The sequence below is a fragment of the Sphaeramia orbicularis genome, chromosome 19, assembly GCF_902148855.1.
Source record: "Sphaeramia orbicularis chromosome 19, fSphaOr1.1, whole genome shotgun sequence".
NCBI lineage: Eukaryota > Metazoa > Chordata > Actinopteri > Kurtiformes > Apogonidae > Sphaeramia > Sphaeramia orbicularis.
In genome coordinates, this window is record NC_043975.1 from 26,814,293 (window position 1) to 26,829,141 (window position 14,849).

Here is a 14,849-nt window from a genome sequence, read left to right on the forward strand (position 1 = left end):
ATACAAAACAGGAAGCAACTTAACTCTCAAGGACCTGAACAGCCAACAACAAATAAAAGCATCTACTGATCTAAAATGTTTCTTAGCTTTTTAATCCTATCAGTATGTTTTAATAATTTCAGTAAAATACAGTTTCTCAGCTTTTCAGCAGCATCAGATAAGACTCTTTTTGATGTTCAGATTCTCCTGCTAAAACTGCAACAACTTCTGCTTATAGTTTGACAAATAACAGTGGTTGTAGATACTTGTTTTTACGTTCAGTTAATGCTATATTTTTGCAGAAATAGTCACTTTGTCTTCAGTTTTCTCTGTTCTGACAGAATAAGCTTTGAATTTACTCTGAACTTTTATGAACTTCTACATGATCATTAAATTAAACATAGGAAAATACCAGATTTTTTTTTCTCAAAAATGCAAAATGCAGAGGATAATATTACAGTAAATGGTAATAAATCCCTTAGTAGAGAAAAAAAATCATTGGGAAGTTGCCACAAAAATAGTTCCAGGTCTTTGAGGGTTAATGTAAACTCATCTATAATTGTTAAGGATCGATTTTTTTCCCCGTGGTTAATCCGGTAACAAAGTAATGTCCTGATCAATATCCAGTCATTTGCCTTGTTCTTGAGTTTCTTCTTGTGTTGGCAGATTGATGGCATTAGTTTTACTCTCAGGCCAGAATTTTGTCACCGCCCTCTGAATTTCTTTTTGGACCTGAAGGAAAATAATTGTTTGATAATTATATAATGCACATAATAGTCAAGTAATTCACATAAAAGGTTATAATGCAAATGTTGCTCACCTCTCCATTAAAAAAACAGTATAAACCAGCAACAATAAAACCCTGTTACAACACAAAAAATCCAAGTTGGAATTATTTTTGACATATAGTAAAATGTACACACAGTCAGACACATGGTATTAATTTGATTTCTGGTATGGAGGGTTTCCTGTTACCTGGAAGGAGCCCAGAACTAGTTCCAAGTAGAGTCGAGGTCCGGTGCCAACATGTTCTGGGAAAAGGGCGAACACCACATAATGCACACCAAACAGAGGAATGAGGAGGAGAGTGGAGCGAACCAGCCTCCTGCAGAGGGCGACACATGACAAGGAGCAAAGCGACAGTCAATGGATTCACTAGTGTTTATGTTAAAAACAGATTTAACTACAGCCTCTGTCGCAGACTCAGTCTTACTTAAACGGTCGTCTCTCAGTTTGGTTCACAGGCGTGGCCTTTGTCTTCTGAACGATGATCCTGATAATGTTTATGAAGATCAGAAAGTTTATCTGTGGATCACAACAAAAAATACCAGCTGATACAACAAGTATATAAATTATCTACTGTGGTGAGAAATGGATAAATCTGTAATAATAAAGTAATTTCACTAAATTAGTAAGATAATTATAAAGATAAATACAGATAGATGTATGAATTGTGTGTGTATTAGGATGGCTAAAATACAGAAAAATAAAAGTAAAAAAAAAAGTAAAAATGTAGTTAGAACTAAAACTTTGCGTACTTTGTGAAATAAGAAGCTGTAAATACCTGCATGGATCAAATAACTGAATGTATTTATAAAAAAAACCCCACTAATAACTAATTTTACCTATCTGAGTCTGGCAATTATCATTATTATGTTATATTTTTACATTATCAATATATTTATATGTTTTTCTTTTATCGATTTGTGTTGAATAAGAATGAAAGCTACGCTCATGAAATGGACCAAATACACAACAAATCACAACATCAGAAACTGGAGGTGTGTTTTTGTACGTTATATGTCTTTTTTGACTTTTTTAAAAAAATCTTCTTAGGTCTTTTTTTTAAAACTGTCTTTTTGGTCTTGTTGCATATTTTTATGTCGTTTCATGTTATTTGGTCTTTATCATTGTTTTGGCCTTGTTTCAAATTATGCAAATAAAATACACATACAGATACTGTCTGTTTTTTTTTCAACTGTCACTAAAAATCAAAAATCAGCATTTAACCCATAAAGACCGAGTGCTACTTCTGTCATCTTTTCATGGTCATCAGGTATGACCCATTTGGACGTTCAGAGGCTCTGTAGTGAACGTGGAAACACCATCATCTTCTACAACATTGATTCACCAGTAAAACCCATGGAGTTTGATCAACGACAGTGGATGGAGACACTTGTTTTTATGTTCACTTATTAATATATTTACTAGGAAATAACCCTCAACTTTAAGTTGAGCTTTTTTTTTTTTTAAATCTACATGATCAGTAAATTCAGTATGGTAAAATACCAGATTTTCACTGGAAAAATGTTAAATTTAGAGGATTAATGTTATAATGAATGGTGATAAATCATTTAACCCTATATCGGGCAAGTGACTGTTTTTGGTCATTTCCACAAACATTAAATATGGGGCCAATCCTGTGCCTCAGTAAGGTTAAGAGGCATGTTGGTTTTTATAAGAATATACACTAATTTAGAGATTTTACAGAAATTTTGAAGCTGTAAATAATGAATATGAGTGTTTTGTCAGTTTATGATCTTATTACAATTGTTTTATTGTATGTGTTTACTTTTTAGTATGTGCTACTCAGATGTTTTATGGCAAGAGGAGGGAGATGATGTCACAAAGGGGAAAAGCGAGGACTCAAATGCGCAGTACTGAAGGGAAAAAAAAAAAAAAAGTTTATTTAACAAAAATGAAAACCAAACAACAGAAAACCTAACACAAAACTAAATCAGAGTCCATAAAAACCAAAACCACACAAAACCTGGGTTAGAGTCCGTAGAGGAGTTGAACAAATGTCCGGGTTATGGAGAGAAATGGACCAGCGCTGCATGGCTGCAAACCAAAGCCTTAAATAGGCCAGAGATAATTGGCTGCAGCCATGCAGCGCCAGCAGGTGAGTCAGATGAAAGAAATCAGGAGAAACTGAGGGTCATACAGACACAGGTCCATGACCAAAAGGGAGGAGCTGAAAATCACATAGGCACAGATCCTGACAGGACCCCCCCCTCAAGGGACGGCATCCTGACGTCCCCAAAGATACGAAAAAAGCCCCCACGGAGACCAGGGCATCCTGGATAGTAGAGGGGATCCTGGCAAAAAGGGGCATGAAGAACCACAAGGGAGACCGGCTGAAGCACCTCCCGGTGGGACGGCGTGAAGAGCCTCCGGGCAGACTGGCTGAAAAACCTCAGGCCGAACAGGCTGACGCACCCCCCGGTGAAACAGCGTGAAAAGCCTCCGGGCGAAGAGGCTGAAGCACCTCCCGGTGAAACGGCGTGAAGAGCCTCCGGGAAGACTGCTGAAGCACCTCAGGACAGACCTCCGGACCAGGATGTGGAAAACCTCCAAACCAGGATGATGTAGCCCCTCCGGACCAGATCATGGAGAAACCTCCCGACCAGGACGTGAGAACCCCTCCAAAACAGGACAGAAAAATCCCCTGGTTCGTGGACCTTCAGGGCTGTGGCAGACAGGATTCCAGCTGGGCTTAGGACATTGACTGGAACTGAATATGGCTGGACTAGTGACTCTAACTGAGACAAGACAGACCGAACACTGACTGGACTACAGACATCGACTGGAATTGGACTATGGCTGGACCCATGACTTGAGCTGACTGAGACCGGACAGACAGGGGAACGGACTCTGAGACCGGACAGACAGGGGAACGGACTCTGAGACCGGACAGACAGGGGAACGGACTCTGAGACCGGACAGACAGGGGAACGGACTCTGAGACCGGACAGACAGGGGAACGGACTCTGAGACCGGACAGACAGGGGAACGGACTCTGAGACCGGACAGACAGGGGAACGGACTCTGAGACCGGACAGACAGGGGAACGGAGAGGGAGACCGAGACGGGCTGACAGGACTACGGAGAGGGAGACCGAGAGACACAAAGAGCGAGGCTGAGAAGGGGAAACAGGAACGCTGCGCGGACGGATGGAACTGGACTTCAGGAACGCTGCCGGACGGAACCGGACTTCAGGAACGCTGCCGGACGGAACCGGACTTCAGGAACGCTGCCGGACGGAACCGGACTTCAGGAACGCTGCCGGACGGAACCGGACTTCAGGAACAGACGGAACCGGACTTCAGGAACAGACAGGAACAGGCTTAAAAAATGCTGCGCGAACAGACAGAAACAGATTTCAGGAACGCTGCGCGGACAAACGGAATCAGACTTCAAAAAACGCTGCGCGGCCGGAACCGGACTTCAAGGAGGGGAAACTACCAGACGGCGTACTAGCCTCCAGGTAGTACTAAGGAAAAGGGAACTAGGCCAAGCAGAGAGACACGGACAGACAGACACAAAGACACGGACAGGCAGAGGGACAATCTACAGTACTGAACTGATGAGAACGACAAAATGGAACTGAAGAACATGAACTGCAAGAAACAGAGCTAAAGGACAAACAGGGAAAAGACAAACAATCTAGCAGAAATACAGGGAAAAAAAAAAACTAACAGAAATGAAGGACAAAAAGGAATGACTGATTGAAAGAAAACACTCAGAGAAATACACACAGAGGAATACACTCAGAAATACACTCAGGAATACACTCAGAAATACACTCAGAAATACACTCAGAAATACACTCAGAAATACACTCAGAAATACACTCAGAAAACGGCACACACGGACAAAGAGAAACAGGGAGGAACGAATTAAACAGGCAGAACAAACACATTAATATGGACAGACAGATCAGAACTAATGAACTTCACTGAAATCATTAGACACACGAAGGAAAAGACACAAGAGAAGAACCCGGACCCCACAAAGGTCCAGGTCCCCACAAGGAATAGGACACTGGAAACACGAGGCAGGAAACAGACGAAAGACAGAAACGCACCAGAAAAACAACACGGGAGGAGAGCCCGGATTCAACATGGTCCGTGGCCCCACATGACATGGGAACGCCGGTAATACAAGACAGGAAACAAACAGGGGACAGAGATACACCGGGAGATCAAACCGAGGTGAGCACCCGACGGCTCCGGGACCTCCCGAACCAACCGGCACGGAGGAGACCGAGCCGCCGGAGCTGAGGACAAGGGTAAGTCCCGGAAAAGCCGGATATGGGGCAGGGAAGCGCGGAGCGACGGTACAAAGGGAGAAAAAAGAAAAAAGGCGAACGAAACTCGGAATAAAAAACTAAAACACGGAGAAACGAAAAAACAGGTCCCTTCAGTACCGGCTGAGTCCAGGTATGGCTGGTCCATTCTGTCACAAAGGGGAAAAGAGAGCACTCAAATGCGCAGTACTGAAGGGAAAAAAAAATAAGTTTATTTAACAAAAATGAAAACCAAACAACAGAAAACCTTACACAAAACTAAATCAGAGTCCATAAAAACCAAAACCACACAAAACCTGGGTTAGAGTCCGTAGAGGAGTTGAACAAATGTCCGAGTTATGGAGAGAAATGGACCAGCGCTGCATGGCTGCAAACCAAAGCCTTAAATAGGCCAGAGATAATTGTCTGCAGCCATGCAGCGCCAGCAGGTGAGTCAGATGAAAGAAATCAGGAGAAACTGAGGGTCATACAGACACAGGTCCATCACCAAAAGGGAGGAGCTGAGAGTCACACAGGCACAGATCCTGACAGATGATGATGTCCAATAACACACTCAGGTTGAAATTTTGAATTTCAAAGTGTTTCAATGAGTGCCCCATAAAGGGTTAAGAAAGGTTAAATAGAGAGAAAAACTGATTTGGAAATACCCAATAAAGTAGCCCTGGGTCTTTATGGGTTAATTCACTGATCATGTAAATGTTCATAAAACCTCAGATTAAAGTTGAGGGTTATTATATCAAAAACAGAGAAAACTGAAGAAAAAGTAACTTTTTTCAGCAAAGATATCAATAACTGAACATAAAAACACGCATCTCCATCCACCGTCATCAATGGTGTAGAAGATGATGGTGTTTCCACGGTAACTATGGAGCCTCTGAACGTCCGAATGGGTCATATCTGATGACCATGAAAAGATGACAAACTGTATTTTACTCCAATTATTTACATGTATTGATAGGATTAGTGGATCAACAAGTATTAAATATTTTAGATCAGTAGATGATTTGGATTACCAGTGGCTGTTTAAGTTACGTCTTTAAGTTAAAATGGAAAGAAGTCATGACTTGATCTATCATGTTTATAGCTATTGAATGTGATATGTAAATTTTTATCGCAACATATCACACAGCTCTAGTTGAAATGCCCTGTCATATAAAAGGATGTGGTTAATGTCAAGCTTTTACTGTTTTTACACATTTTAAACATATAGTGAGTTAAGTTCTCAGTAACTAAGGTATATGATTTTGTTTCATCTATTTGTGAATATGAGAAATAATGAGGTCCTCTTCCTTACAAATATAGAGAGCAGGATGGGAATTTTTATTATCCACCACAGATGTGTATCCAGGCTGTCCCAGCACCTGTGTGGTCACAAACAACATGTATTGACATGAACTGTATGGAACATAATACAACTGTAATGCAGTAATACATTTCATACTGACTGTACTTACCCTTCATTGTCAAACTGTGCCTTTAACAGAGCCCACATGACTATGGTGACTGATGGAGTACCTACAAAAACAGATTATATCAAACAAAAATACAAAGACCTGCAGTTTGATGATACATCTAGAAGGGGTAAAAATATACAGATCCTTTACTTTAGTAAAAATATTAGTACCATAAAGACTCCACGGACCTGTTTTCAGGTTTGTGGCAATGTATTTACCAGTGAATTCAAGAGGTTTGAAAGGATTTTTTATTTCTTAATAAGTTGGAAAGTCTTTTCAACTCAGTAAATCCTTCAGTTTCAAGATATTCCATATGTGGATGAAAAAATAATGTAATGCTGTAAAAAGTATAACATTTGACTGAGAAAAAGAAGTGTACAATGTCATAAAATGGACATAAATATGCTATATAAACTGTGAATATTAACTGTAGTGTTTAACATTAACATTAACATTTAAGTCCCAGGCCAACATTAGGTTTAATTGTTGATTAAAGTTATAATCATCACACATACATTTCTCAGTCTCTGTATTAAGATACACTCTGAAAATATGTGAAGTATGTCCAGCAGTAAAAAAAACCCCAGCATATATAATTCAAAGTGGTAGTATTTAGTATCCCTTTGCACTTATGTCTTTAACACTTTTGTTTAGACAATATGAGATTAATTGCATTCATTTTCTGATGTTTTACACCAGGTTTAATTCAACACATGTCAGATGTTTCTAACTGTTTGTGCTGCTTCTTGTCATGGGGTCAGAGGTCACAATAAATAGTTTAACCTTTAAAACCCATTTAATTCAGTTTTTGTGTGTCTGTGCACATATTTCCTGTATTTTCTTGTTGTATTTTAAGAAAAAAGAATGAGATATAAATATGTCTGCTCAGTTCAAATCTGCAAAAACAATAAATATAATGTTGATCCAGGACTTTTGCATAATAGTGTGCACACAACACACCCCAGCCTACGATGGCAAAGATCCAGAAGGGCTTGGTGCTGTGTGTGAAGGTGAAGAGCAGCAGCGTCTGCAGGTACAGCCCCTCCACCAGCAGCCACCAGAAATTAGCCAGGACACAGAAGTGGAAAAAGGTCACTGCAACTTTACACCGCACCTGTGAGGACACAAAGGACACGCTGAGGTTCGCTTTGAGGCAGGTTTTATATTTTGCTTGTTTGGAAAAAGTCTTACACGGTCTTTAACTTGAATATATCATGAGTTTTTAATGCAGTGCTTGTCTGTTCTTTTAATGACATGGGTGGACCTGCTGTTTGGACATGCTGTGATAGCTCTGTGACGTCCTTACTGTGGATACTGTACAGTGGTCCATGTTTTTGTCTGCAAACAGCACCGCATCTTTGATGAACACAGCAAGGCTTCTGAGGATGAAGGTCACAAACAGGTGGAGGTGGATGTAGTTGCGTGTGCAGAGCAGCTTTCTGAAAACAGGAGGGGAGTGTCAGCGATGGGATAACAGTGATAGGCACGAAATATTTTTTTTAAAAAAGAGACGGGCTGTGTAAACCAATTAATGTTTGGCGTTTGCACAAGAAAGGATTTGACTGATACTGGAGTTAAAACATCTGATCTGTTCTTAATCAGACGTACTGATTCCAAAACTGAAATCATAATTTCTACAGCATGTCCGGATTTTGAGTTAAGCGAACATGTAAAAAAACCACTAATTTTCCAGTTTTGTGTTAACACCTTTTAACTAGGGCTGTCAAAATTAACACATTAACACAGATTAATCCATCATCATGATTAATCTGTTTAAAATTTTTAACTCAATTAATCAATTTGCAGCTCAGAATGACTCAGAAGGTCTCTGCCAACACATTTGGGGCAGTTTGTCCAACTAGAGTTAGCATCGCATGAACAAATGGGCAGTTGTGGTGACAGGCAGCAGAACCAACCTTTAAAGATGGAAGACACTGCTGGCCCTCTGGATGGAAATATGAGGACAAAAATAAATAAATAAAAAAACATGACGGAACAGTTGTTCACAGTCATTTTGTTTGAAGTTGTTTTGTTGAAACTGTTGAAGGTGTTTAATAAACCTATTAAGTGCATATGTATTCCCTTCTTTCTTGAGTCTGTTTGTTCATGCAAAATGAAACAAAAAATGAATATTTAATCGCCATTTATCGAAATTAATCCACAACAACCCTGTGATTAATCTGATTACAAATTTTAATCGTTTGACAGCCCTACTTTTAACTAAACACAATCTGAAGATAATATGGTCTAAAGGGGTCAAATGAACTTATTTATTATAATGAATCACTACATGAACGTCGCAAAGGTCATTAGTGTGACATTGACTGTTTCAAAATATTTCAGACACTTCACTGAAGGAACCAACATTAATCATCTTCATGTTTGAGCTGAAGTCTATTACTACCTGGTTTTCATTTCAGAAATATGCAGTCATTCAACTTACTTACATTAACTTTGAGAGACATTCTGCATCCATTCATATACTTTTATCACGTCCTCAACTAGTTGGTCATATTTTTGGGCTCTATAGTTGTCTAGAAAATGTTTCACCACTTATACAAAGAATCTCAAACTGCTGTGACTTGAGCTTTGAGGGAAATACAGGATCTCCAATTTGGGCTCCAATGAAAATTCCACTTTTCCATCACTTTCAGTTGCAATTTTTTTTTTCTTTCAGGTATCAAAAGCATCTGGATTTTGATCATTTAGAATTTATAAAACCAAAAGACTAGTCTGATTTCCTACCTATAACTTCTTATTGACTTGTGCTGTTACAGTGTGATTTCTGATTTGGAATCATTGTACCTGATTTAGGTGAAATCACATATTTTCCTCCTGGCAGCAAATCCAGTGTTATTTAACATCTCATCCAATGTCCAAACCAACCTGAGGCAGCAGAAAACCAGAACAGCAGCCAGAAGAGCAGCCATAGACAGTCCATATCCAACACTGTAGATCAGCTTCAGAGTATCAAAGTATTCTGTCTGAAACACAAGAGGGAAATTCATGAATGCCCTGTAGATTCTGGAAACACTGATGAAACTATAAGAACTGCACAGATATGACAAGTCTTATTGAACAACCAAGCAGAATTAACCCGTTATCAGGCAAGTGACTGTTTTTGGTCATTTCCACACACATTAAATATGGGGCCAATCCTGTGCCTCAGTGAAGTTAAGAAGCATGTTTGTTTTTATAACAATATATAGTGATTCAGAGAGATTTTATAGAGATTTTGAAGCTGTAAATAGTGAATATGAGTGATTTTTGTCAGTTTATGACCTTATTACAGTTGTGTTTATTTTTTAGCAAGTGCTGCTTGGATGTTTTATGGCAAGAGGAGGGAAACTGTTGTCATGGGAACCAAAAAAGAGATAGATGATGATGTCTAATAACACACTGAGGTTAACATTTTGAATTTCAGAGTATTTCAATGAGTGCCCTCTAAAGGGTTCATCAGTTTTTTTCTGTACCTTTTCCCTCATGTCTTCTTCTTTATCAAAACCCTCATAGAAACAGGCTTCGTAGTATGACAAGCTCATTTTACTCCACCCTTGGTCCGTACATGTCCTTGTAATAAAAACTGTGAGGAAAAGATTTGAAGATACAGAGAAAATGCACTGAAGTTTTAGTCTGAAACTGAAAGGTTAAATGATCATATTGTGGGTAAACTCCAGCTCATCATTTCCTAATTTGCTAATCTGCTCATGTGCAGCCTCTACTTGCTGTGATAATATTAACCTGGAGCGTTTTCAGACTTCAAACCAGGCAGAGGACAGCGGACGGAGACAACCTGTCCTTCAGAGGCAGCCGGCCAACAGCTCACTCCATCCCACTCCATCACACACCCTGTCACACACACACACACACACACACACACACACACACACACACACACACACACAAACAGCTCTGCATTAATGGATCCTTCAACAGATACAGCAGTACTTTGTGTTTACTGTTCTGCGAAACCAACACACCTTCAGTTTGATTTCTGGGTAAATTCACTTCAGTGCTCTTCATTTTTAGCTTGCACTCAGTTTCTTTCTTTAGTAAATGGTGAACGATTGAACATTCTTGATGAGTTGCTCTGACCTGACAGAGAATAAAATACAGCAAAATGTAAATTCAGGCAGTTTGATTTAATTCACCTTAAAGTAATAATAATAATAATAGTAATAATAATAATAATAATAATAACTTTATTTATATTATATAGCACCTTTAAAACTGAGTTTGCAAAGTGTTTTGACAGACAAAGCAAAAGGGCACAACAGCAGAATAAAAACAGAAAACAACACAACACAATAAAAGAGATAAGTACAGCAAACACAAAATCATAACTAACTTTGAATGTATCATAGTGGAGAGGGCAGAAATAACACAACATGATTCTGTCAGATCAATGCAAAATGAAGGAATGGAATAAAACAACATCATGTAGTAGTAGTAGTAGTAGTAGTAGTAGTAGTAGTAGTAGTAGTAGTAGTAGTGGTAGTAGTTTATTTTGAGCACATAGAATCATCAGATAACAAAGAATCATACAACATGGTCAAAACAAATAAATAAATACAATTTTTTTGCGCTCGAAAATGTAAATTGAAAATGTATGTCAATATAAATGAAGTGTAAAATTTGAGTTATTAGATATTCATTTTCATCTTACACAGTAGATAGTAGGTCTCTCTCTGCATTATTGAGATGCAAAGATGTGCAAAACCAATTTGTTTTCTTGTCTAAAGTACATTATTTCTTATAAATTTCCATGCATTCTTTTGAATAACTCTTTTTGCAGGACTTACCGTTGCAATAATCATCATGAAAACCAGAGCAGTTGGTGTGAAGGCCATAGTTTTCAGTCACTCAGTTCTGTGGTCCATCAAATAGAAAGTATTAGTTGTCCAGTGTTTGGGTTACAGATAAAAACTTAAAGAAATGTCTTCCTTCTCAGGTTTTATGAGCTGCTTTTGTCCTCCACCTGTACTTATGTGGGGGAAATTTGCAGGCTGAATAAATATCTGTGTCCTGACTTCTCATGCATCACATAGTCCCACAGGAACAGCAGGACAAACACAAAACACACAACCTTAAAATCAATGCATAATTCACAGTGTGCATTACGTCACATGACTGTAAAGCACTTAGAAACAGCAGTTTGGCATAATGCGAAGTACATGCATTTCATATGATAAAGAAATGTCTTTATTTCAAACCAACCATGTTATATTAAAATGACACTGCAGGAATCACCATACTGTATTCAACTGAAAGATGTCATGCTGTGGAATCAAATAAGGTCAAACTGCAAAACAGTAACTATAGTACATACTAATACTGACAATTACAGATGAATACTGGTCTGTTCTGACAAATGAACCTCAACTAAACATTTAAAGAAACATAAAGTATATTTTTTCCTCCGTTTTAATCTGATTTTGTTATATTTATTCAGTAGATGAAAGTAGACAAAACATGTAGATCACTGGCAAAAAGTCTAAATTTCACCAAGTGTATTCTTCTCATTTCTAGTCAAAATATCTCATCACACTTAAAATAAGACATAATCCCCTAAAGAGTAACTTTTCAGTGAAATATAAGAACTCATTTTTAGATAACAGATCTTGAAAATCTTATTTCAGGAAATTTTACCAAGATAATTTTCACTTGTTCCATTGGCAGATTTTTTTTGCTTGAATTAAGTAAAAAAAAAAAAAAAAAAAAATCTTGAATTAAGCAAAAAAATCTTTCAAGATCTGTTGTCTAAAAATAAGTTCTTAAATCTCACTTACAAGTTACTCTTTAGGTGATTATGTCTTATTTTAAGTATGATGAGATATTTTGACTAGAAATGAGAAAAATACACTTGGTAAGATTTTGATTTTTGCATTGCAGTACTTCTCTCAACCTCTAAGTATTTATATTTGTATTCATATTTATTACTTTATTTGGCAGGGACAGTGTTCAATAACATCAACAGAAACATAAGAAACTGCAAATAAACCAGTTAATAAATAGGGTAATTTTCATCTATAACCACTGCCCAGACATTAAAAGGCATCCTAAAAACTGGAACAATCCAGAAAAGACAGAAAATGTCACAAATAAGATAAAACATTAATAAAACAAACTGCAATATTGTGTAACGTGCCAATCCATACCACATCAAACTATGAAGTGAAGGAGGAACAGTGTTATGTAGAATTTAGAGAAAGATTCAAGTATTTGTTCACATTTTCTCAGCACATAATGTTGTATTTATTTAAGACTTAAATATAGAAGCTGTTTGGTTTCTGATCCAGGACTTTTAAAGCATTTGTACAATGTCAGAACACTGTGAATTAATTAGTTTTATGGTTCCATTTTGATACTGGCAGCCAAAGACACTGGACTAAATATAAACTAATGAACATGAGTCATGTGAAGCTTTCTTTATTTGTGAGAGAAACCCAGACGTGTGATGCTGCAACGTCTCCCTCTAGTGTTAAAAGTACTTTCTAACATCAGTTCTGCCAAGTTATTATTCATGTACAGTAAGTTTCTTCTCACAATAATGATGCATATCAACAGATAAATGAAACCTGTCCTCTTTATTAGGCAGGAAATACAAATATATGTATTTAACAACCCACATCCTTACTTTACTGGAGCACTGAGCTGAGTTGTAAGAAATTCTCATTTATATCATAATTTAGACTGTGTATATATTATAATATTTTATTGTATTTTACTGTGTTCTTAGGTCTATGGAAATAGTATACTTTCATAGTGTTAATTTTACCCTTCGCTTTGTTTTATCCTTTTTCTATGTTACCCTTTGTGTTATTCAGTTACTGTGACAAACCCAGTGGTGTAGTAGTTGTCCCTGAAGAAGTGGGTATACTCTCAGTTTTTGGCTTTTCTTTTTTTTTTTTTTTTTAAAGTAGTCCATAAAAACGCCCTTTTAGAAACAGTGATTTATAAGACTACTCTATTTAGTTTACCCCAAAATCCATCAGTAGTATTTGCTCACTATTATAAAATTATCACGACTTGATCAGGAGCAGTTTGAAGGTTTTACTGGTCACACAAGCAGCTGCATGAATGTAAATATATTCAACATGAGGCAAACATAGGATAACGTTAGCCTTTCATAACGCTAGCCTTTCATAATGTTAGCCTTTCACAACGCTAGCCTACTCACACAGTTTAACTACTGGCTACATCATCTCTTCTCCTCTAAATGTGCAGTCATATGGCCAGTAGTTTAAAACAGTGATTCATTCTGAAACCACCTTAAAACTTACCTCAGAATTATGCATTCCATGACAGTAGGTTCTCTCGACATGTGAAATATGTTTATTCTGCCTTTCTCCTTTGTATTTCCAATAATCGCACATCTTTCAACGAGATGTGCAGTGACCTGTCAATCAACTGGGATGGCACTGGCACCTGAGGTGTCCAATCAGGTTCCAGAGGTGGGAAGCGCTACTTAGCAATATTTTCCGCAGCATGACCAGCCCTACTCTGCCTCTGATTGGCTCATCAGTCCTCATGGCTAAAATTAACCAATCTAATCAGTGAAGGTACCAAGTACTAGCCAATTAGAGGCAGAGTAGAGAGAGTAGAGAGTCATGGCTTCACCGTCCAAGGGAAAAAAACGGGCAATTTGACTGCAGATACTACTGAGCATTAGTGGGATTTAGAAGTGGGTATACCCAATGCTGACTGAAAAATAAGTGGGTATACCCCGTATACGGTCGTATACCCTGGACTACACCACTGGACAAACCTATCTTATCTTATCTTATCTTATCTTAGCTTAGCTTAGGTTAGCTTAGCTTAGCTTAGCTTAATCTCAAACAAGAATAAGTTCTGAGGGTCAATTAACAAACCAGGACTTTCTGAACATTTCTGAACATTTCTTTTAATGAACATTTACAGTTCACCGAATGTTCCAGATGATGTCTGATGACTTATGCTGAAGTTCTTCCACTGATCTGAAGCTACAGCCACCTCCCACATGTTGAAGCCACCAACTGGTCTTTTTCCTTTGCATTCGCTTCAAAAGGCCGATGTTAGTGTCTGTGACTAAACATGACTGTCATGGTCAGGGATATAATTATCCAACTGCAGAAAATGTTTACTGTTTTACCACAGTGCTCCAAACAAAAACATGGTGGGGAAAATCCAACAAATCCTCCACTCAGGATTCATAAATCATTTAGCTTCAAACAGAGTCTCCAGTCAGAACAGCCAGGAAGTCTGTGTTCACTTTATGAAACAAGATGGGAAATATGTAACAAACAACAAAATCTCTGTTTCTTTTCACTTTTTTGTTTACTGTGATT

The 14,849-nt window shown here is 38.0% G+C and overlaps 1 protein-coding gene across 1 annotated transcript; it reads right to left on the reverse strand.

Annotated features, from left to right (window-relative positions):
• Positions 1–561: 561 nt before the first annotated feature.
• Positions 562–11,379, reverse strand: ghrhr2 (growth hormone releasing hormone receptor 2). Its single transcript, XM_030121799.1, has 13 exons — positions 11,325–11,379; positions 10,503–10,617; positions 10,264–10,371; positions 9,996–10,105; positions 9,409–9,506; positions 7,829–7,961; positions 7,483–7,636; positions 6,523–6,583; positions 6,363–6,429; positions 1,193–1,284; positions 955–1,084; positions 800–841; positions 562–711 (listed from the first exon to the last, which is right to left on the reverse strand). Exons 1-13 carry the CDS (start codon positions 11,370–11,372, stop codon positions 607–609), a joined length of 1,263 nt encoding a protein of 420 aa, XP_029977659.1. The 5' UTR covers positions 11,373–11,379; the 3' UTR covers positions 562–606.
• Between the last annotated feature and the right edge of the window lie 3,470 nt (positions 11,380–14,849).

Bases quoted from the DNA above. Each gene is read 5' to 3' on its own strand.
- ghrhr2 (XM_030121799.1), bottom strand. From the start codon at position 11,372: ATGGCCTTCACACCAACTGCTCTGGTTTTCATGATGATTATTGCAACG. The intron at 7,962-9,408 runs GTTGGTTTGGAC...TCCTGTTTTCAG, and splicing joins CTGGTTTTCTGCTGCCTCAG to AAAGCTGCTCTGCACACGCA. The intron at 6,430-6,522 runs GTAAGTACAGTC...GTGACCACACAG, and splicing joins GCACAGTTTGACAATGAAGG to GTGCTGGGACAGCCTGGATA.